The sequence below is a fragment of the Lissotriton helveticus genome, chromosome 7 (assembly GCF_964261635.1).
Source record: "Lissotriton helveticus chromosome 7, aLisHel1.1, whole genome shotgun sequence".
NCBI classification, from domain to species: domain Eukaryota; kingdom Metazoa; phylum Chordata; class Amphibia; order Caudata; family Salamandridae; genus Lissotriton; species Lissotriton helveticus.
In genome coordinates, this window is record NC_136068.1 from 49,789,770 (window position 1) to 49,814,011 (window position 24,242).

The following is a 24,242-nucleotide window of genomic DNA, read 5'->3' on the forward strand; positions in this document are numbered from 1 at the left end:
TTAGTGTTTTCTTTCTGCACTTCCCCTATTCCATCGTACAGTAGTGTTCTCTTTCCAAAATCCTCTTATTTCTATATACCTTAGTGTTCTCTTTGTGCACTTCTCCTATTCCATTGTACAGCAGTGTTCTCTTTCACAAATCCTCTTATTTCTATATACCTTAGTGTTCTCTTTCTCCACTCCTTCCATTCCTATGTACAGTAGTGTTTGCTTTCTGCACTCCTTCCTTTAATATGTATCTTAGTGTTCTCTTTCTACATTCTTCCGACTGTTTGCATGCACATTAGTATTTTCTTTCTACACTCCTTTGATTCCATTGTACTACAGTGTTCTCTTTCCGCACTCCTCTTATTTCTATATACCTTAGTGTTCTCTTTCTGCACTTCTCCTATTGCATTGTAGAGTAGTGTTCTCTTTCCGCACTCCTCTTATTTCTATACACCTTAGTTTTTTATTTCTGCACTTCGCCTATTCCATTGTACAGTAGTGTTCTCTTTCCAAAATCCTCTTATTTCTATATACCTTAGTGTTCTCTTTCTGCACTTCTCCTATTCCGTTGTACAGCAGTGTTCTCTTTCCAAAATCCTCTTATTTCTATATACCTTAGTGTTCTCTTTCTGCACTTCTCCTATTCCATTGTACAGTAGTGTTGACGTTCCAAAATCCTCTTATTTCTATACACCTTAGTGTTTACTTTCTGCACTTCCCCTATTCCATTGTACAGTAGTGTTCTCTTTCCAAAATCCTCCTATTTCTATATACCTTAGTGTTCTCTCTCTGCACTTCTCCTATTCCATTGTACAGTAGTGTTTTCTTTCCACAATCCTCTTAGTTCTGTTCACTTTCTGCACTCTTTCCATTCTTATGTACATTAGTACTCTCTTTCTGCACTCCTGATGTCCAAACAAACCTTATTGTTTTCTTACGGCACTCCCCCTTTTCCTTTGTACCTTAGTGCTCTTTTTGTGCAATCCTCCTATTCCTATGTACCATATTGTTCTCATTCTGTGCTCCTAATATTTCTATGTACCTTAGTATTTTTATTTTGCACTCTTACTATATCTATGTAACTTACTATTGTCTTTCTGCACTTCCCCATCCAGCTAGAACCTGGTGTTCTCTTTCCGCACTCCTCCTGATCCTTTGTACCTTAGTGTTTTCTTTCTGCTCTGCATACATTTTTATGTACCTTAGTGTTTTCTTTGTAAACTCCTCCACTTCCTATGTATCTTAGTCGTCTCTTTCTACACTGCTCCCATTCCCATGTACTTATACATTAGTATTTGCTTTCTGGACTCCTCATACTCCAACATAGCTTTGTGTTATTTTTCTGCCCTCCATCTATTTGTGTGTACCTTAGTGTTATCCTAATACCCTCCTCACATTCCTATGTACCCTAGTATTCTGTTACTGCATGTCTCATATGCCTTTGTAGCTTAACATTATTTTACCACGTTCATCAAATCCCTGTATACCATTTTAATCATAATTAATTATTGGCATCAGCATGTACAGAAAGTCATTCAAGGTAACAACACTTCTCAATGCAAACCATCATATATTAAGGAATAGAGTTACAATGTTACAGGTAATACAATACCTTTCTATAGGTTTACATTCAAGTACTATCAGATAGTTTCTTCAGAAATCATGGATGCTGTTATTGTTGAAAAATCCATTAAACATTAAAAGGAAACATATACCACGACACGCTAATAGGATAACAGATATGTTATGTCATGTTATGGTAATAACACTTCTATAGCGCACAGCTGCCCCAGCCAAGGGGCGTCCCAGCGCTTCAGACAGAGTACCCAAACACAACACAGCCAAGCAAAGACAGCGGCGCACGGAACAGAGAACTAAGAAGGATGAGGGAACAAGTGCGTTTTAATCGCCCTCCTAAACTTATGAATCACTACGTCTGTCCTCTCATACATAAGCCAAGAGTAGTCGTCCCTGGTGGGATGGCGCTCACTTTCACCCTAGGAGGGGGTCAAAGGAACAGAGAAGAAGTTTGAAGGATATTGAGCATATGAGTTCCGAGAGCTGCCCCAGTTCTTCCGTGTCCCTGGCAGGCAACCACCCTGTCCAATTCATGACTACAGTGTTCAAGAAAGAGTCCTCAATCATTTCTTCTGGGCACCCGCACTTGACCATGCTTGAATCAAGGTAGCGTGTTGTCTTTCTAGTTGTTGCCTCATTGCGAGCACTCAACAGGCTTGTCATTTGTGTTGTGGGCATGCAATTTATTTATTTATTTATAGTTCCCTCCATCATTGTGCTATGGTCATTCGTGCAGTCCTCTTACTTCTTCAACATACTATGACTGATGGTCAGCTGCCACCCAATGCATTAAATCTCTCTACCATTTGGCCAGAGGAGGGGGCGCTGCGCTCATTCATGCCATAGTAATAGTACTTCGGGCCAGCAAAAGAGCCAGATCCACTGGCCGAGTCAATGCCAAATTTGCCTTAGGTCTTTTAAATAAGCCCAGCAGGCAGGTCTCAGGGGAATGGAAGCCAGGCATCTGAATGGCAATGGCGAGAGTACCAGCCACCTGCCACCAATAGTGGGAGAGACGTGCAGGACCATAGCACGTGGAAAATATCAGCATCTGTGGCCATATGCCTTTGACAATGTGCAGCGGCATTAGGGAAGGTCTTACCTATTCTAGCCTGAGTAAAGTATGCTCTATGTAAGGCATAACACTTTAGTGTTCTTTTTCTGCACTCTTTCCATTCTTGTGCCATAATGGACTCTTGCTGCACTCCTCCCATTCCTGCAAACTTACTGTTTTCTTTCTGCATTGTTCCCATTCCAAGATACGTTAGTGCTCTCTTTCTACACCTAACTCTTTGCAACTTACTTAAATGCTCTCTTCCCAATCTTATATGCCTTTGTAGGCGCTTCTGCACTTCTCCTTTTGTGATAAAACATAGTATGTTCTTTCTGCACTCCTCTGATTCTGATATGCCTTGGTGTTGCCTCCCCACACTCCTCTAAATCATATTTACTTTAGTGTTATCTTTTTGCACTCCACCTCTTCTTATGTACCTCAATGTTCTCCTCCTTCACTCCTGCCATTCCTATGCATCTTAGTGTTCTCTACCACACTTGTCACATTCCCATATACATTAGTGATCTAGTACCACACTCCTGCATGCCAATACTTTATTGTTCTCTTTCTGTTAGCATCCCACTCCTTTATTCCTTTATATGCACCTTCTGCACTCCTCCTCTTTAATAAACCTTTATATGCCTTTACTGCACTTGTCACATGCCAATATGCCTTGGTGGTGTCTTTTTCCATTCCTTTGATTCCTATTTACCTTAGTGTTATCTTTCTTTATTCCACTCACTCCTATTTACCTTAGGGCCCAATTTAGAGTTTGGCCAAGAGAGTAGTCTGTGGCAAAGGTGACAGAGAATCCTCTCCTCCAATCTGAAAACCAGCCCACATTATTTAGAGACATGTGCACCTGCAGTATGTCGATGGAAAAGACTACTTACGCCACCTCTGCCGCAGACATACTCCTCCGACGGCCCAATAGAGTAAGAGCCATCGGAGGGTTCACCATTTGTTCACCAGCCTATTTAGAGTAGGCAAACAAATAGCACATTTTCACTCCTTGACATTGTGATAAACTTCCGTAGTTTAGGAATCATTGCTTTTTTATTTTTAAAAACAAAATCCCACTTTGGGATTTTGTTTTTAAGGATGAAAAAAATTGAGAGTTTTCCATACAGCTCTTTCACGTTGATGGAGCTGTCTGTCAATCTTTCAATGCATAGATAGGAACCATCATGTTAGATGTGAAGACATCTAACATGGGCTTCGATTGGAATTCCATAGAGCATATTATCAAGCCCATTATCGCCGCTTTATCGGCAATAATTTTATCTCCTGTCTTGATAATATGCCCCTATGTCTCTTAATGTCTCTTCCCACACTTCTCCTGTTCCTACAAACCTTATTTCTTTTCCCTGGTTCCTTGCATTCCAGGAGATAAGGTGTTTATGCACTCATTCAAATTGTATATATCATAATGTTCACTCAATCCATGCCTCATACTCATTTATGCCTTTGTGTTCCGTTCCTACACGCCTCTCTGTACTACAAGCCTAAGTGTTTTCTATTTCTCCCCTCTTCCCATTCTAAGAAACTTTTGTGTACTCTCTTGCTTGCCACTAATTCCAAGACATTTTGGGCCTCATTAGGATGACGGACAGACTTTGCCCGCCCGTCATCCAATTGTAAATCGGGACCGCCCGCCATAAGGGCGGGGGTCCTGGGGGTGCCATTAGGATGTGCCCGCCACAGTGGCGGGCACATCCTGTATTTTCAGCATTGTGGCGGGCGGTGCTCTCTGCACCGCCCGCCACAATGCTAAAAATGCACTTTCACATTGTCATTTACAAAGCGGCATGTCATTTACACTCCACCTTTCTATACCCCTTTCATGCCTCCAATTCCAATATACTTTAGTGTTCACTTTCAGCACTGCTTCTATTCCTAAATGCTGTAATGTACTCATTCTGCAATTCTCCTAGTCTGATACTATAATGTTCTCTTTCCTCAGTATTCCAATTGTGAAAGACCTTAGTGTTCTCTAGTAGCTCTTCTTTTCTCATATTCACCCTAGTGTCCATGCTACTTCTCTTCCCATTTACTTTAGTGTGCACTTATGACAATCCCCTTTTCTATAGACCTTGGTGTTCTCTCCTTGCACTCTTCTCCTTTATGTATAAAACCACCTCACAGTTCCCTTACTGCACAATTTTCTTCTTCTTAAGAGGAAACTCACCATACCTTTCTCATATGTCTCGGTGCAAATGCTATTTTATGGTTCTCCTCAGATTTATCGCTACCTAACGTTTGCTCTCCCCTTTTGCTAACTGTACTCTTTAATCTGCAGTTCTCTTGACATTCGTTTGCCATTAGTTTCTGCCTTAAAGGTCTCTTTCCAAGTCCCAGTACATTCTATGTGCTTTAAAAGTCTCATACTGTGTTCTTCTCTGTTCTTTCTTCCATTGCATTTCTCTTCCATACTCAAGGCATAGTTTAATTCCTTAGTGAGTTCTATAACCCAATATTGTTATCTATAACTCAGCTTTCTTACTGTACTCTTGTATTCTATTTCTACTGTAGTGCTCTTATAACATATTTTTCTTGCCCCTATATTCCTCAAAGTTCTCTTAGGTTCTCACCCATCTCTCTACTACCAAACATTCTCTTACCAAACTGTCCCATCTATGTACAACTCTATTCTCTCTTATAATTCTTGCTTATTTCTATATTGCCACGAGGTGTCTTATTTTCTCCTCCAATTCTCATATAACTCAGCGTTCTCGATTGGTTCTCCCCATATCTTTATCGATTCCATCGGTGGGCAGAACTCGTAGAGTTTCACTCCATGGAATTCCATAGAGTTACATAAAAACTCGGCGAGACTCCGTGTAGTTCCACCAACAGGTGGAAAGTATGGAGGCACCATGTGTTCCGCAAGAGTGAGCGGCAATTCCAGTTGATTTTGCTGCAACTCAAGTAGAAAATCTATCGCAAACGGCAGCAAATCTACTCAAACAATAGCTCTATGCCCACGACCACCTATGTTGGAAAATCATGCTAAGGGACACCAAATCTTTCTTGCCAGCTTGAACTGTGTGAGCCTTGCAGCAGAAAGATTCTGCCACATGGTGACTGGCACAATTTGGCCAGAACTCTGAGTTAAAGTGTAACACAGAGAGACCAAACTTCCGGCAATCCCACGAGCGGAACAAAACATTCTACCCACCCCTAATCTATTCTCATACTCCTCCAAACTCCTCCAATCTCTACCGCAGTATTATACTGACATTCTCACTCATTTCTGTTTAAATCAGAGTTCTCTTACCTTACATTTCCATTGTATGTATTTCTCACTCTTCTCTCATCCTTTTTCAGCAGCTCACATTTCGGTTACGGTTGTATGACACTACAACGCGGGCTATTACCACGCGTGCCATTACAACGCTGTTTTTACAACGCAAGTCGTTACAACTCCAGCCCACGTTACAGATGGGAAGGTGTTGGAATAGAAAATTAAATTATTCCCTATCCAACAGCGCCCTCCAGCGCAAGTCGTCGTAACGACTTGCGTTCTAAAAGCAGCGTAGTAATGGCAGTGCGTGGTAATGCCCGCGTTGTAAAGGCTGATCACCTTCGGTTACTGTATGCCACCCTCCTCTATCCGTGTTCTGAAACAGCTCCTGCCCACCTCTTTGTAACTCAGGGCTCTCTTATACTCCCCCATATCTACATATTAATTAGGGATCTCTTAAGTCCATATCTAATATCTATATCACTCCTGGTACAATCACTGCATTCCTCTGGCTTCTTTCTGCCACTGAGTTTCCCTATGGTGCTCACCCATCTCTCTCACTAGAACCCAGAGGTTTCTTACTATAAGCCCCCCCTAAATTTTTTCCCAACGTTCTCTTATCATTCTCGTGGTTCTCTCTATCACTCAGAGTTCTACTACTATGTGCTTTCATGTTCTATACTCCTTAGTGTTATCTCATTCGTCTTGCCCATGTCTATGTGGCTCAGAGTTCTTTTACTGTTCTCCAATTGCCTTTACATATCCTAGTGTTCTCTTATGGTTCTCTCCCTTATCTCTGTTACTCAGAGTTTTCCAACAATATTCCTCCTGCCTTTATGTTCCTCACTGTTATATTATTCAACATCCAAGATTTCTTCTATTGTATGCATCTAAATTTTATCTAACTAAGAGGTTCATTAGGTCCGTCCGCCATCCTGTCTGGGGCCGGTACTGTCCGCCACAAGGGCGGAGGAACCGTGCCCCCAATTAGGATGCATCCGCCACTGTGGCGGGTGCATCCTGCATTTTTTACATAGCGGCGGACGGTGCTTGAAGCACTGGCCGCCGCAATGCAAAAAATGCATGTTGTACATTTCAATGCACAACATGATAGGCACCGCGCTGTGCCTGTCATGGTGTACATTGAAATGCTGGGGGGTACCATAGGTACCCCTCATGTGCACACCCCACCCCCCCTTCACCCTGGGGGCCCGCAACGGGCCCCCAAAGCAAAGACCGTATGCCAATGCCGCCACGAAAAGGCATTCCTCACTGGCCATCCTAATATGGCTGGCGGTGTCTGTTAGACAACGCCACCATATCCGGCCTTTTCTGCCGCGGTCGCAAGCCGACTGCGGCGGAAAAGCGGCAGACGGTCTTCCCCTCCGCCACGGTCCCCCCCGCCATCGTAATATAGCGGGGGAAGAAAGGTGGCGGAGGGGCAGGGATGGCGGACGGATCGCCTCCGCCTGCCTAATGGACCCCTATGTGTTGTATCGCCATTTTCTTCTTATCTCTTGATCTCTTAGAATTCTGTTATCATATTCTTCCTTCATCTACATGCAATAGCATATTTATTTCATGCTTGCCGACCTGTACTATGCTCCTCCCACCTCTTTATTCCTAATGTCATTTATCTGTAACTCAGAGTTCTCTGATCATGCTGCTCCCACCTCTAAATGTTTCGCTGTTATCTTGTAGTTCTTAGTCATCTCTCGGTAACTCAGTTCTATTATCATATTGCTAGCAACTATACATACTTTAGTGTTCTGTTCTGATTCCTGCTCATCTCTTTGTAACTCAGAGCTTTTCTATCATAATATTTCCACCTACACATACATTAGTGTTCTCTTATACATCTCTCTGTACCTCAGAGTGTGTTTAATATACTGCTCCCACCTCCATGCTCCGTAGCATTCTCTTATGGTTCTAGCAACACCTTTTGTAACTAAGAGTTCTCCTATTATACTAGATCCACCTCCATGCTCCTTAGGGGCAGATTTACAAGAAACGGACACATCTGGACAGATGCGTCAGTTTCCCTACACCTCCTTGCAAAACCCTTGGCGCCACCATGGATTCGCCATATTGTAAATACGGTGCATTCATGGTGGTGCAAAGATTGACATTTGCATCGAAAATTCTGACGCATCTGTTGCCGCAAAAGTCATGCATTGTTGGAGTTGTGTTACAAGCATGACGCAACTCCAGCAATGCATTGGGAGGCCTATTCCCAATACACTGAGTAACTCCTTATGCCCGCTCCAAGCAGGAGTAGGGGCATATTTACAAGAAACTGACACATCGGTACAGATGTGTCAGTTTCCATTATCTCCTTGCGAAACCCTTGCCCCACAATGGATGTGCCGTATTTACAATACGGCGCACCATGGCTCAAGGATTCACAGATGCGTGAGAAATTCTGGTGCATCTGTTGGCCCAAAAGTCACACATTGCTGGAGTCACGTTGGAAGCACGACATAACTCCAGCAATGCATTGAGAGGCTTATTACCAATACACTGCTTCACTCCTTACACTTGCTCCAAGCAGGCGTAGGGTTTTGACACAGTGGCGCCCTAGAAGTGGCACAGTGAAATCTTGTAGATTTCACTGTGTCACTTCTACAAGGCTTTCCTGCGTGAGAATGCCCACCCTGCATACATTATACCTGACGCAGGTATAATATGGCGCAGGGCTTTTCAAGATGAAGTATCTCCCTAGATGCATCACATTGTAAATGGGACGCAACATGGTGCATTGTTTATGCCACTGCTACATCACAAAAAGTGGCGCTAAGGCAGCACAAAAGTGTCACAAGGGGCTTGTACATCTGCCCTGTAGGGTTTTGACGCAGTGGCGTCCTAGAAGTGACGCAATTAAATCTTGCAGATTTCACTGCAACATTTCTACGAGGCTTTCCTGCGTGTAAACGCCCACTCTGCATACATTATACCTGATGCAGGTATAATGTGGCACAGGGCTTTACAAGTTGAAGCATCTCCCTAGATGCATTACGTTGTAAATGGGCCGCAACGTGGTGCATTGTTTACGCCACTGCTGCGTCACATAAAGTGACGCAATGGTGGTGCAAAAGTGTCGCTATGGCCTTTCAAATCTGCCCCTAACAGTTCACCTATTATTCTGCTCTCACCTCTACTTTCCACAGTGGTTTCCTGTGGTTCTTGCTCACCACCTCTTTTCCTAATCCTGTCATCCTTGATAAACCTCACTGTTCACTTACAGTTGTTGCACAAACCCTTATAACAACGTTTTCTTACTATATTCTTCCACAGTGAACTCATGCTCCACAGTAGATCCTCGTTTCCTCTGGACGCCCACTTTGTATCTTCCCTGTAGAGGTTCTGAAGCCAAAGGGTACGAGAGTTGGACGAGTCCTCCCTCTGTTACTATGTCCCGCCACTGGCCCACGCGGTTCCTCTGCGGATCCTAAAAGGAGGACATTGCTAGATTAGGGTACAAAAGACCATAAACATGTAACACATGATGAGTCCTGACCTGGAGCTTGTGCCCCCCTGGGATCTGCACTAGTTCACATTGAGTTTCTCAGATTGCTATAGGGATCCTGGCCTGGATCTAGAGCTCCTATGGAATGCACACATTGTATATGATGCTCCTGAGTATTTATTGGTGGGGTGCAGCCACTGAGGGCAAAGGCAATGCTGTCTTCAAGAGAAATCACTGCAAACAGTGACACAGTGGGATGAAATAAATTAAGTATTAAAATCTTACCTCAATGTATACCACAGGGAACTGGAAATCAAAGAAGAAAGGGAAAGGAAAACATGTGTTATAATCCACAAATTGGGAGGAAGTAGTACATTTGAATGGGTCTCACTCATCTACACAACACATGCCCTATACACTTCAGTGGAGTTTGGCCATGTACCCTTCCATGCTGTTACCCTCATTTCCACCTCACTGTACTCAATCATTCACGGGCATTCTCCGCAAAGTGGACCACTCACACTAGAATGGAGTTTCACTAATGTATAAAGTGTTGGAGCATGGTCTCGTCCAATCAATCAGGTTACTGTCCTTCCCCTTTCCAGAAGTGTCACTCACTCCTCCATCTGTGGTCCACTTACTCTAAGCAGTCTCACTGACCTCGCACAACCACTTTGTTTCATCACTGGCCCCAGACCCCATAATGATGGCCACCCCTCTTCTCTACTTTGTCACTGATGTCAAATTCAGGAGGGAAACAAACATCTGACAAATTTGAGAAGAGTCCAGTCTCTGCCACATAACCTATCACACAATGCTTCACTTTCCCTAAAGTTCTCTCAGAGTTCCCAAAGTGACAGTAAAAAACAATAGTCACTGCAGACAGGACACTTGTAGGATTTTCTGTCAGCTATCTTGAGCCTGACGATAAAGGCGTTTACGTATGTTTGGAACCTTGAAATCTGGAACCTTGAAAGAGAGACGCTATTTCACAGGTGACCAGAGTGGAGAAGTGTGGCTCACTGGTTAGAGCGGCAGACTCTGAAGCAGAGATCAGGCCCAGGACCAGGGTTCAAGTCCCGATGTTGAAGAGTCTTGGGCTCAATGTCCGTGGACTCGATAATTCTCGCCTCGGTGCCTATTCTAATCATGGGTCCCATGCTGCAACTCTGGGCAATAGCTTGCTTAATCTCCACAACGGCCCCAACAGTGCTGGGATGACTGGCTTCACCTTGGGGGTGCCCAGGAGAGGCATCTCACAGGGAGACCCAGGAAGGGTTCCAGAGCGTTATACCGTGCCGGGACGCCCCGTTGGAACAGCTGTGCACTTTACAAAATTATCTACATTATTCAGTTCTTTTTTTCTCAATTTGATATAGGCTAATGGTATTTCACTTTCCCTTTGCTCCTTATGTATGGCTGCCTGGAATGTGTTCTTGCACAGAGAATATTCTGTGGTTTGGAGGCAGCCATAGGTTTTACACCCGTGGTCCAGTTGTCCACATTCAGGGCAAGGTAGAGGTTCCGCTGCAGCCATCTATATCAGGATATTGTGAGAGCCTAGCACTTAGCAAATGATGATATATTGCAAAGGAAGAACTAAAGCTGTGATTGGGCCATGTTTATCAATCTGAAAGGCCATCAAACTTCCTTCAATGATGGTATCATGAATCGAGACATGGAGATCTTCTAAAAAACTAGGGGGCATATTACCAACAAAGTGGCGAAGAGAGGTGTCAGCCGCCTTGGCTTAACGCCTCTCTTCGCCACTTCGGAAACGCTAGGCTGCTCCATATTACCAAGATATGGTGCAGTCTAGCGTTTCCCCCTGCGATGGCGATAAGTTTTACAACTTAGCGCCAGTGCAGGCAGGGAAGGTTTGTTTATGTACAGGAAGGTGTTCCTTCCTGCACATAAACAAAGCTTAAATGCCATTTTGTAACTTACATGTGTGCTGCTTCATGCAGCACACATGTAACTTACAAATTGGCATTTTTAAAAAGAGGTGTGTTTATGTACAGGAAGAAACACCTTCCTGTACATAAACAAACCTTGGCATTTTGCTTTTTCCATGTGTGCTGCACAAGGCATTTCTCCTTGTTTCGCCACCTTCAGAACAGGTCTTTTCTGTTCTTAAATTCGGCGCTGCCACCTATTATCGCCTCTCTTGATAATAGGTGGCAGCGTTGAAGTGAATGGGTGTTGCGGTGGAACGCCCACCGCAACACCCACTGCACGCCCCCTTTCACAATGAGTTTATCGTGAAAGGGGCCCTATTACCAAGGCAGTGTAAGTCAATTAACGTGGCTTTAAGCCACGTTAATTGACTTAACGCTGCCTTGATAATAGAGCGATGCAAATATCGCCGCATTATTGGCAGAAAAGTGTCGATGACGCGGCGATAAGGGGCTTGATAATATGCCCCTAGGTAGGCTTCCTGCAATGCGTTTTAGGTCTGCTTAATACAATGACATTTCTTAAGGCTTTCGAAACTGCAACGCCACATTATTACAAGAAGTGCCTGACAGTGTCTGTCTACTGTAAGGTCAAGACTTTCTGCATCACTATCATAGCCTGTGGGGCAGCTGCTGCTTTTTCTAGCCTTAGTTCACTGCTGTGGAGGTTCAAGGGCATATATAAGCCATGCTATTCTTCAATAGTTGTAGAGATCTTTGAACTTGGCCACTCATAGATCCAGGCTCCATGTCTGCAAATGGAAAGGATGTCACCACTAGTGGAACAGAAATAGTTTTTTTGCTTTGATTAGTTTGTAGACCTACCGTCTCTTTCTCTGGACGGAAGTCATCATGCAGCGACACAATACGGAACTGGACTAAAATAGAGAAAGGAGAGCATTAGCGCACGTTGTTTCATCAAAGTTATCCATATCTAGAATAAACTTCTAGGGCCTCATTTATGAGAAATGTCGCATCTCTGCATCAGGTATGTCGCACTCCTTGCGACATACCTGATGCGTCATATTTACTGTATGACGCATCATGTTGCAAGGAGTTACAGATACGTCAGTATTTCTGACGTATCTGTAAGCGCAAAAGTGATGCATTGCTGGAGTGTGTCACAAAAGTATCGCAATTCCAGGAAGGCGTCCTTTCACATGGGGAAAGCCCCATGTGAAAGAGCGTGCATCAGTCTTACACCTGCTGTGAGGCAGGCGCAAGATTTTGACGCAACAGCGTCCTAGAAGTGATGCAGTGAAATCTCATAGATTTCACTGCGTCACTTCTATGAGGCTTTTTGCGGGGGAACGCCCCCCCCTGCATACATTATACCTGACGCAGGTATAATGTAGTGCAGGGGTTTACTAAGTGACGCATTTGCTTAGATGCGTCACTTTGTAAATAGTGCGCAACAGGAGGCATGTTTTGCGCCGCCAATGCATCACAAAAAGTGATGCATCGGAAGCGCAAAACTGACGAAAGGCCTCATGAATGAGGCCCCTAGTCCTTAGCAAATAGGGAGAACATAATTTGTTAATTCGAGAATACACATTACTTTTGTTCCTTGTGTTATTCCAGCATGCGCGGGTGCCTAATTGCTTAGCAAAAGTCATGGTTGTATACAGATTTAGGGTAGAGTGAGCATGCAGCACACGGTTAATGTTCACCCCACTTTCCCAGCCTTTATGGTAGGTTCCAGAGAGAAATGCATACCCCTCTAGAGGGCCTGCACTACATCAAAAAGGCTGGGGTAGGGATAGCCAGAGAGATGAGTGTCCTTCACCAGAGGTACCCGGGTGGACCTTTGCAGGAGATCAGCTATACCCTCTCCTGGCAATTAAGTTCATTCTTCCTCCCTGACAAACATTGCAAATTATACAACATAGCTAGGGGATACCACTTGCCATTGTGGAGTTACCCCTCTGTGATGGAGCCACTGGGGGCTTAGCTACATTCATCAAAACAAAAGGGGCTGAGGGCCAGATGTACGACCATTCACTTTTGAGAGTAGCAAATTACGTCGATTTGCGACCTGCAATTTGCGACTCACAAAAGTAAATGCACAACAGTGTCTCAATGGGGTCGCAAGTTGCATGCCTCATTAATGTTCACGAGGCAAGCGCAATTTGCGACCCCATTGGGATTGGCTAGCACTCCCACGATGGTGGCCTGCTGGGGTCAGCAGACCACCATATCTGTGACTGCTTTATAAATTAGCAAAACACACAGATGATGGACGGAATGTTGCACCATGGCAAAACATTCACCCCCAGTCACAGATCTGGGTTGAATCCATCGTTATTTTGCTCACCAATCCACCCCAGTTCAGACATGGCCATATGCAAATCAGTCTGACCCTGTGCCTCATGGGGACAGTCCAGCCTGAACTGCTAAGCCATGTCTTCCCTGGACCAGAATCAAGCATCCTAGAACCGGTGTCTGGCTATCAGCCGTCATCAGCCCGGATAGCTTGACTCCAGTGGCGTAGTGAGCAAGGGACCCACGTCTGGGCACACCCTTACTATTTTAAATAAAGCAGTTTTTTTGTTTTTTTAAAAGCAGCCTATTTTCCTTAAAGAAAAACGGGATGCATTTAAAAAAGAAAAATGGAACTCTTCAGTTAAATTTTTCAAGGGGACCACTGGCTACTCTTGAAAAATATTTTCGCAAACACTCACAAAGAGGAAGGGATCCCCTGGGGAACCCTTCCTGTTTGTGAGTGGTTTACCACCTGCTTGAAGTAGTGTTTTGGGGTACAGTGCATTGAGACTCGCTATTGGGAAGGGACGCCCTTGGCACGTCCCTTCCTAACAGCGAGTCACAAACCATATTTTGCGAGTCGGTAATTGGTTACCAACTTGCAAAATAGGGTTTGTACATGGGGCTGACCTATTTTGCGGTCGCAAAAGGGCCGAATTCCCATTTGTAACCGCAAAAAACTTTTGTACATCTGCCCAAGAAGAGTCCTGACTACCATCTTTGGTGAGCTTTGAGGTTTTTTTTCTTTGTGTGGGCTGAGAGCTACTATCTCCAACACCCTCATGAGATGATGGGAAGTCTAATTCCCCTACCTGGTCTAAGCAAACACCATTTGCATCCTTTGTGTATCATGGAGGGTAGAAAGGCTCCTAACTGCCCAGGTATAGCAGCAGGTGTGCACGTAGCTCTCCTCTGCACAAGAAACGATGGAGAACCCCCTCTCGCCCAAACCCACACCCACATGTCAGATTCTCTGGGTTCGCCTGAGGAGTGGGCAAAATGTTACAACATACCTTGACCCTCTACATGTCACTTGGCTTTCACTGACTGATAATGACTGATACTGCTCCTGTGTGATGCTATTTGTGAAATTCCTGAGTTCAAGTCTGGGACTATCTGCCACAGATGTGCTTGTCTCTTTTCTCACCTGTCTCCCCTGGCTTGTAGATGGGTTTGTCTGTCTGTACAAAGACCAGGTTCTCCGAGGGCTGGAGCAGGACGGATCTCCTCCCGTGGAACTCCATGGTGTCTCCCTTCCCGTGGAGAGTGACGTAGGCTACTTGGGAAGTTTTTGTCTCAGGGACCTGTGACAATAAGAAATATCACTTGTTTAACTGTTTATCTTAAACTCAAAGGTAAGTCAGGCCTGGTCTACAGCAGCAAATGAAAAAAGCCCTGAATCCTCATCATGCGTGGGTGTTCCTCAGAGACAGATTGTTGTGGACTCACTGTGGGAGGTGACCCTGGAGACGGTCACATCATATGCATATGTTTGCAGATAAAGTTTGCCTATTGGCTGATTAGGTATGTAAACAGTGTTTGAGAACTCCAACACATTCTGGCAATGCATGTTTAAGATTGGGTCACATAAAGTGCACATTACTTAGATGAGATCCTGATTGTCTGAGTTTTGGACTGCCAATTTGTTTTACAGACGGCTGCACATTGGCATTAGGACTTAGAGTGCCAATGTTGTCACAGGAGCTCACAAAACTAATGCCCAATGGTGCTGTTGTGAGACCCACAATGGTGGACTATGCAGAACTTCCCAGATGCCACTGGTTCAGGGCGTTTAGGGATGTTCAGTAATGGTCAGTAGTGCACAATGGATTGGCCAACCAGATGGCTGAAGTTGGGCTACAGCACTTCTGTCTCACAATTCACCCTTTTAGTGGAGACGGGGGGCGTGGAACAATGAGGCAGTTGTGTCCTTAGAGGGAAATTCTGATAGTGATAGCTTTTCAGGGAACTGAAGTCTGCAATGGGTGCTTATGGTTTTCCAGACTGAATACCCGTTTGGATTTAAGGCCCGATTACAAAGGTAAATTTGCATGAGAAGATTTGTTTACAAACGAACCAACGAAGCTGTGGTGAGTTGCTGTACCTTTTTTTTTTTGCGGTACAAGGATTTGCTGTAGGGGAAAGAGGAGAGAGGGAGAGGGGTTTAAAGACTTGGTTTAAGGACTTGTGTTTGCGGCTGTCTCTGGTTCCCCTCCCCTTTTTCTTTTTTTGATTCACGAAGGAAGAAAAACGAAAAGGGCAGAGCTAATGACGCGTAAAAACCCAGAGCGACAGAATCGAGCAGGGAAAGATGTTGCCTCTGGAGAAAGCGCTGAAGAAGGTCCCGCTCCGGTATTCAAAATGATTAAGCCGATCTCACCCGCAGTAGTGGCGAGGGCGCCGAGGCGAGTTGTTAATGTTCTTGAAAGTCCCGGCAATACCGAGCCTAATGCTGACAACGCTGGTAAGCCTCAACCCATCCCCTCGTACCCTCTCTCTTTATCTACACCTTCTAGAGGCAGTTCTTCCTCACTAATGTTAAAGGATAACGGCAACAACTTAATAAACAGGAAAGCTTCGATGGATTCTATGGGCACTATGGGTACCATGGGCCCAGATGCTGTTGGCTGTCTTGTACAGGCTGCAGCAACAGAATTTGGTAAAGCAATGGTGGTCGCTGCCCCTACCAGGAGCCCAGATGCAGATACAGAGGCCGAAGCGGCTCTGGTACAGACGGAAATATCGGAGGGGACTGGGGGGGGACATGGAACATTGATAGAACAGGATAGAAACCTAGAGGAAGAGCTTGAAGAAGAATCCAATATAAATGCTGCTTCTCCATTTCCATCTCCACAGTCCCATCCATCCAATCATGTTAACCAATTTGATAAAGACATTAATACTGGGTTATTTAAGGAACTTATCTTTGCGTGGTCAGGGGCAGTGGTCCCCACTCCAAGGGATATAATAACTGAAAATAACAGCGTTTTCTCGCCGGCACCTGCACCAGAGCCAGTACCAGTACAACCTATGGTGTTGGATCAGAGTCTGGGCAAACCGAGAGCAGTTGGAGAGTGTGCCGCGGCACCAGACGACATGTTGGTTAATGACTCTAACGACAAGCACGAGTATGAGGAGATTTTCGAAGAAGAAGGAGAGCTCGAAACGCGAGAACATGCCATACTCGAAGTTAAAGACAATAACCCCTCTGGCTCTAAGAAGCGGGGAGTAAAAAAAAATAAAGCAAAGAAAGGGGGGAGAAAACTGAAATCTATAATGCTACCCTCGACATCAGTACCAATATCTATAGTAGAGAAATCCATCAGAGATCAAACACCTCTGCTTAAGTGGATGCAACCACGAGGGGCTATTAAGAATACCGTTTTGTGTCCTTCAGGAACTACTCCCATAGAAGGGGGCATTTTGAAAAACCAGCAAAATCAGCAAATTCCTCCAATAAAAAATTGGGGGTTGATAAATCATGATCAAGATCTAAATTTAGAGGCATCTGAGGTATCTTCATTGGCAACTACCGATGAAATTTGCCCATCTATTGACCATTCTCAATCCAATGTCAGGGACAGATCACCGGGTAGCACTACTATTGGGGACAAGGTCCCCCCTCTGCAATCTGTAACATCTTCTTACCCTCCTAAAACAACTCCTGAATCTTCTTCCTTGGATCTAATCTTAAAAACTTTAACGATACACCATCAAGAGACTCAAAAACAATTTCTTCAATTAAGGGAAGATAACACCAAGATGCAACTTAGTTTGCAGGAAGTTACTAATAAACTGAATGGGGTAACGAAAGAGATCGATGGATTAAAACAAAGGGCTGTCGAAGTGGAGGAAACCCTAGCCACTACTACTGCTCAAGTAGATCAGCACAATGAATTGATTGGGTCCCTACAGAATAAAGTGGAAGAATTGGAAAACAGACAGAGGCGACAGAACTTGAGACTTTTTGGCATACCCGAGGGATCAGAAGGCTCAGATGCCAGGGCCTATTTGGTCAAATTATTTGAAAGGGCATTTCCTGACCTGTCCGACTGGGATTGGGATTCTCAATTGCAGCGGGTACATAGATTACCTATAACTCTAAAAAACAAGGAAAGTAAATATCCACGCCCAATTATGATTTACTTCGGCAACTATTTGCTAAGACAAGCAGTCTCAATAAAACCTAGACCTAATACTCCTGTGACACTTGACAATATAACTTTTTTCGTTAAATCGGACTTTAGTAAGATAACTATGGATAAACGATGGGGGCTGCGTAAACTGATTGATTCTTTCAAATCCAAGGGTGCCACAGTTTTTCTCCAAGAACCTGCTCGCCTCAAAGTTATGAAATCTGGTCATACTTACTTTTTTAATGATGTAAAGGAGGCGGAGCAATTGCTCGCTAAAATGAATTCAAATGCTTAAAAATAGACCGATTAAGAAAAGGAAGAAAAGGAGGATAAGAGAGAGGGGGGAGAGACTAGAAATAGTTATAAAATGGAAAGCAAGGAAATCTAGGATAGTAAGACTTACTGTAAATTCACTGGGGCACTTTCTTTTTGCTTGTGATTTTGGATTCTTTTTTGTTATGAGGTTAATACGGAGAGAAGGGGCTCTCGGGGCGATCTTTCTGACTGGCTGCCCTTAGAGCGGCAGCAGAAGATAGGGGTAAGCTTCCGGGTAGACACGGGGAGGGGGTGCTTTAAGGGTCGGGGGTTAGAGGTAGAGGGTGACTGTGGGGAAGGGATAGGACACCTGGGAAAGGGTGGGAGGAAAAAACAGAAAAAGACAAGACAAGTTCAAGGGTGATTGATGTAGTATCTTATAGTCTAATAATGAGTCTAAATTCAAGGAAAGGTGCAGTTTATTATGATTTAGTAACTTGTCCGTATGCTGCGTTTTAGATGTTTAGCCTGGAACGTTTCAGGCTTGAATAATAAAAACAAAATAAATTTGATATATGAAGAACTGAAAATATAAGATCCACATATGGTTTTGTTAACCGAAACACATATTTGTTTTAAGGACAAGAAGCTATTGGGACATTTGGGATATGAGATGTTAATATGTACTACATTAAATGCTCCTATACGAGGCGTAGCTATTCTGAAGAAACGACAATTATGCGTAGAAGTGATTAAATCTATGGCAGATAATGGGGGTCGCTGGGCAATTACTCAATTGAAGCTGGAAAATCGTAAATATGTTTTTTGTGCCATTTATAGGCCCAATACCGATGACCCATATATTTTCGATTGGTTAAACATGGAACTGCTCGCATGGGAGGGAGAACTTATTTTGATGGGGGATTTTAACTGTGTGCTAGATTATGATCAGGATGTTACAAAAAGAGGTATTTTTCGACGTATGCGCAAAACTAGGGTGGCAATCTTAGAATTAGCAAGGATACATAATGTTAAAGACTTATGGAGAAACTTGTTTCCTGAAATACCTGGATATACTTATTACTCCTCACCTCATAAACAGTGCTCACGAATAGATCTGGCGTGGGCTTCGGATTAAATTATTGATACAGGACACATGGAGATTTTCCCAAGGATTTCCTCCGATCATAGCCCCATACTTCTTATATTTAATATCACTCAAAGGATGCCTGAATGTAGACTTTTCACATTCCCTAGATATTTGCTAATAGACTTAGTATTTGTAGCTAAGTTAAAGGAACATATTAAGGACTTCATTGAAATTAATATCAATACTGCTAATCTCCTAACAGTTTGGGACGCTTGCGAAGCTTTTATTAGGGGAGTTGCGCAGCAATATGTATTCAAACAAAACTTTATACGTAAGAAAGAGACTAAGGCTATCTTAGCTAATATTTTATCACTTGAGAAACAACTAGAAGACAGACTTAGAGCTGATGAGATGGACACGCAAAGTATAACTCAATTAGAAACTAAACTTGTAATTCAACGCTCAACTCTTAAAAGCTCTTTCAGGGAGAAAAACACTCAGAAAATGATCAAATATAAATTATCTCAATATGAATGTGGAGATAGAGTCGGGAAGCTTATGGCCTATAACGTTGCAGATGATCGGGCAACAACCCTAATCAAAGCTATTAAGGGTCCCCATAATGTTTTATATACTCAACCAGCACAAATTCTGGGACAATTTGCTTCATATTACGAAAATCTATATACCCCCGAGAGAAGAGGCACTGAAGCTCAGCTACAATCTTATATTAGGAAGAACTTACCTGAAGCAATATACTTGGAACAGACATGTATCGACCAATTAGGACAAGAGGTCACATTAACAGAGCTCCGTCTTGCTGTTACCTCTCTTCTATCTAATAAGGCGGCTGGTGAGGATACACTACCCATTGAGGTATACAAAATTTGTGCAGATGAAATTTTACCACTGTTCTGTTTGGTCATTAATGCAATTGGTGCTACTGGGAACGCACCAGACTCTTGGAAGACAGCTAAAATTATGTTCTTCTTAAAAAAAAATAAACCTCCTGTGGAGTGTGGGTCTTATAGACCTATATCTCTGATAAACACCGATGCTAAAGTTTATTCTAAACTTTTAGCTATACGACTAGCCCCCCTTATGCCCCAGATGGTAAATGACCAGCAGCACGGTTTTGTTATTGGAAGGGACACCACCATGCATGTTAACATGGCTATTACCGCTTTTGACGTGGTTACAACTAGTCTCACCCCACTCGGTATGATACTTTTAGACACAGAGAAGGCGTTCGACCGAGTGGGGTGGGACTATTTGTGGGGAGTTCTAAGACAGTTTGGCTTTAGAGGGCGTTTTTTAAGAAGCATTCAGGCACTATATAAGGATCCTAACGCTAAAATCAGTTATGCTGGGGTACTCTCCTCTATTTTCCCAATTCGGCGGGGGACACGGCAGGGATGTCCGCTATCACCCCTGCTTTTTGCTCTCTCCATGGAGCCATTCATTAACGCTTTGGAAGCTCAAACTAAGATCGCCCCTATTTTGCATGAAGGTAAAACTTTAAAAATTACCGCATATGCAGATGATTTAGCTATTTATACTACCAATGTAACAGATGCACTAATAGGGATAACGATAGAAGCTAATAATTTCGAGATCATTTCAGGTTACAAATTAAATATAAATAAAACACAGGTTATCATGAATTATCAGGCCAATTTACCTGTGCAAGGATTATGTCAATCTGCAGTATATCTAGAGGTAAAGATATCATCTAAAACTGATCATATAAATTCACTAAATTATGATCCTTTACTAAAAGAAGTTACCAATCTTTTGAAAAAATGGCACAAGATCCCATTAAACCTCATAGGCCGTATGAATTTGATTAAGATGAACATTTTGCCGAAGTTCTTACATTTATTTCGCTCCATACCTTGCCGCGTTAATAACTTATTCTTTAAGAAATTAGATGGCATTTTAAGTAGTTTCGTTTGGGGCTATAATAAGGCTAGAAGGTCTATGACAATATTAAAACTCTCATCTGAAAAGGGAGGTTTGAACTTCCCAGATTTCAGAGCTTATTTTCTTGCTTCTTTTTTAGGCCGGCTGCGTAGCCTATTCGCCCCCTAATAATCAATATTTTTTTCACCAATTTATGCTTGGTGACCATTCAAAACAATTCCTGGCAACAGTACAAGACCCAAACTACTTTAAACGTGTAAAATTCAAGACTGCGAGAGACGCCGTACTCATATGGAAACAGATGTTGACCAAGTGTAACACTTCTTCTTTTCACAATGAGCTGCCAATATGGGACAATCCTGGACTTCCAGATATTTTTAGAGATAAAACTGGTCGAGAATGGGTTAACTACGGTATTCAGACTTTAGGAGATGTGTATGGTATTGATGGTCTCTTACAATTTGAAACTTTGCAACTTCTGTATAAACTGCCTGAAAAAATGAGATACAAATACATTCAAATTAGGGACTACCTAGTACGGAAAATGAATTTGATAGAAATTACAAGTTCAGATATTCGGGCCTGTTTCTATTCTGTGCATAGAAAGCCATTAATTAGTCTGGGATACAAGTGTCTCAGTCAGAATAGCTTTGACGAAGCTCCTAGACTGGCATTAAAATGGACTGTTAGCCTAGGATATAATGTGACAACTCAGAATATCTCTGCTGCCTTAGTCAACATCACTAAAGCCGCCCAGTCTTCCAGCTTGAAACTCCAATCGTATAGAACGGTCAGCCAACTTTACTACACTCCACTAAAAATCTCTAAATGGGCACAAAATAACTCTAATAATGATCGTACTAAATGTCCTAAGTGTGGTCTGGTGGCAGCAGACCTCATACATATGATATACTCATGCCCAACACTAACTAAATATTGGGTGGACATAGAAAATATTTTAACGCAAAATCAACTAATTACCTTCTCACTCAATGCAGCCGCGGTACTGTTGTCCATATACCCGGTTAGCCCTATCTATAAAGAACTGCTAAATATCACACTGGCCTGTGCCAGACTTGTGATCGCTAGGGCTTGGATTTCTCAGAATCCTCCTCATATAACTGAATGGTGGACATTGGTTTGGGAAATTTACACTATGGAAGAGGCTATTGCTAGGAATAGAGCCATTAAAGCAAAAAAAAAACGTTGTCAAGATATGGGGGAATTTTTTGCAAGGCCAGCAATGATTTGGATCATGGATGTTCTTTTTGTTTATGGCTTATTAATTATTAATGATGTGTCCTGACTAGGATCTACTTTCTTTTAACATTTGTTTGTGTTTCGTACAATATGAACCTGCACCGAATTGAATTCGATTTATCTTATTTTTCTGATTTTGTATTTGGATATGTTAATTTCTATGACTTGCTTGTCAAATAAAATTCTTAAAAAAAAAAAGAGAAGATTTGTTTACATGTATAAATAATACTCTATATAGGTTTAAATCTTGACTTTTTTGCTTTTCTCCATTTCCAAGTGTAGATTTACATATGTCGACGCCCTGATAGAGTCGCCTATAGCAGGATATACAAATGTAAAGTTGCTCCTAATCACTTTTCAGATGTATGTAGAAATTTCTGCCACCATGGAGAGGATTTCCTATTGTGAAAGTATAGTAAAAAAATAACATTTATTATTCCTAAAAATTCAGAAAATACTTTAATATAAAATATAAATATTAAATAATGTAAATGTTTATTGCAAATCTAGGACTATTAAAATAAAACGGTACACTAACTCATTAAATTAAATGTGTATATATATATTAATTACTGAATCAATACACATTTAAATGAGTTAATGTGCTGTGACATTTTATTAAAATAGTTCTAGTTCTAATATCTCTCTTGCTCTCTTTCTCTCTCGCTATATATATATATAAGTGTGTATACACACATACATATATATATATATATATATATATATATATATATATATATAAATATGCATATGTCTGTGTCTGTGTGTGAGCATTATAAATATAGATATATATTTTAGAATTCTAAGTTGTAAATATTAATCCCTAAACTCCTTCCTATGTTTCCCTAAACCTCTCCCATTTTGTAGTAAGTAAGTAGTGGTGGTAAATAGTAAAAATTTCCCAATTTCCAGCCTCTTCCCCTTGTCCCTTCCATATTTACTTCTAAAATGTAGGCTTAAAGGTGTGGAGTTCTCACTTACCGTGGCCGAGATCTCTGCACTGAAAAGATGTGAGAGACGGTGATCTCTGCCCGGGGATTGTTGATTTGCATTTCATAGTACATGAGCAGTCCCACTGCAGTAATATTTCTACAAAATGCAATTTTTTGTTTGGCTCCTTAACCTTATGCTATTATTATTTTGATTGTTTGGGTGTTTGATCTGCTGTAGCAGGGTTCTCCAAAGACAGTCCTGGAGTGCCGCATCCATGCCTGATTTTCAAGATAACTACATTTATCTAAATGGTGATATGCTAAAAATGTGGCATGGATCCGGCGATCCAGGACCGTCTTTAGAGAACCATGTGCTATAGCAAATAGACATTTCTTTCAAGCTCAAGTGGTTCAAAAATTAAATTAAAAAAAACTCCACAATGTGGCAATGGCAGACCCTTTATACACGTTATCTCATGACTTTTAGGTTTCTGTTTGCTCCATGGAGGTGCTATACCGGCACTAATGAGGTGTGTCTGCCCAGACAAAATTAATAGGTATTGAAATGAAGAGATATTAAACTCACAGATTGCGATGCATTATGTCTCATAATTTGCCTTTTCTTGGTACATCATTTTTTCCACCATGCTGACACCTCTGGCCGTTCATTGCTGCATAAACTCAGTGTCTTGGGTTATCAAGATTATCAGACATAAGAGATGGGAGTACAGCACCTGTGCTTTATTCTTTGAGACAACTTAATCTACTGCATGAATTGAGTGTGCTCTGAATGGAAAAGGAGAGGTTGCTTTGGAGCAGGTGAGTGTTCAATAGACCAAGGTAACAGATACCCCTACTTCTGAGACATGTTTAGAGGTGGTAATTCAAGCCAGCAGCCATGGATTAAGCTAAAAAGGAATGTGACCAGAGATCTTCAGGGTTTTTGCACAGGGTGTGAGCACAGTGACATTTTTACAGCATTTAGATAGGTTATAGCATTCCTAAATTATACTCTTTTAGGGACCTGTTGGCAATGCACTAGAGATGAAAAGGAGGCTGGCAGAATTGATAAGGATGAAAAGCAGTGGACCAGGAAGGG

General features: G+C 42.5%; 1 protein-coding gene across 1 annotated transcript in view; it reads right to left on the reverse strand.

Annotated features, from left to right (window-relative positions):
* The window catches only part of LOC144768001 (alpha-2-macroglobulin-like), a 203,923-nt gene that overhangs the window by 150,363 nt on the left and 29,318 nt on the right, over window positions 1-24,242 (reverse strand). Inside the window, exons 3-6 of the mRNA XM_078651390.1 lie at window positions 14,695-14,851; window positions 12,111-12,163; window positions 9,616-9,636; window positions 9,144-9,312 (exon numbers count right to left, since the gene is read on the reverse strand). Of these exons, the coding sequence (XP_078507516.1) occupies window positions 9,144-9,312; window positions 9,616-9,636; window positions 12,111-12,163; window positions 14,695-14,851 (400 nt within the window). The remainder of the gene's footprint in view (window positions 1-9,143; window positions 9,313-9,615; window positions 9,637-12,110; window positions 12,164-14,694; window positions 14,852-24,242) is intronic.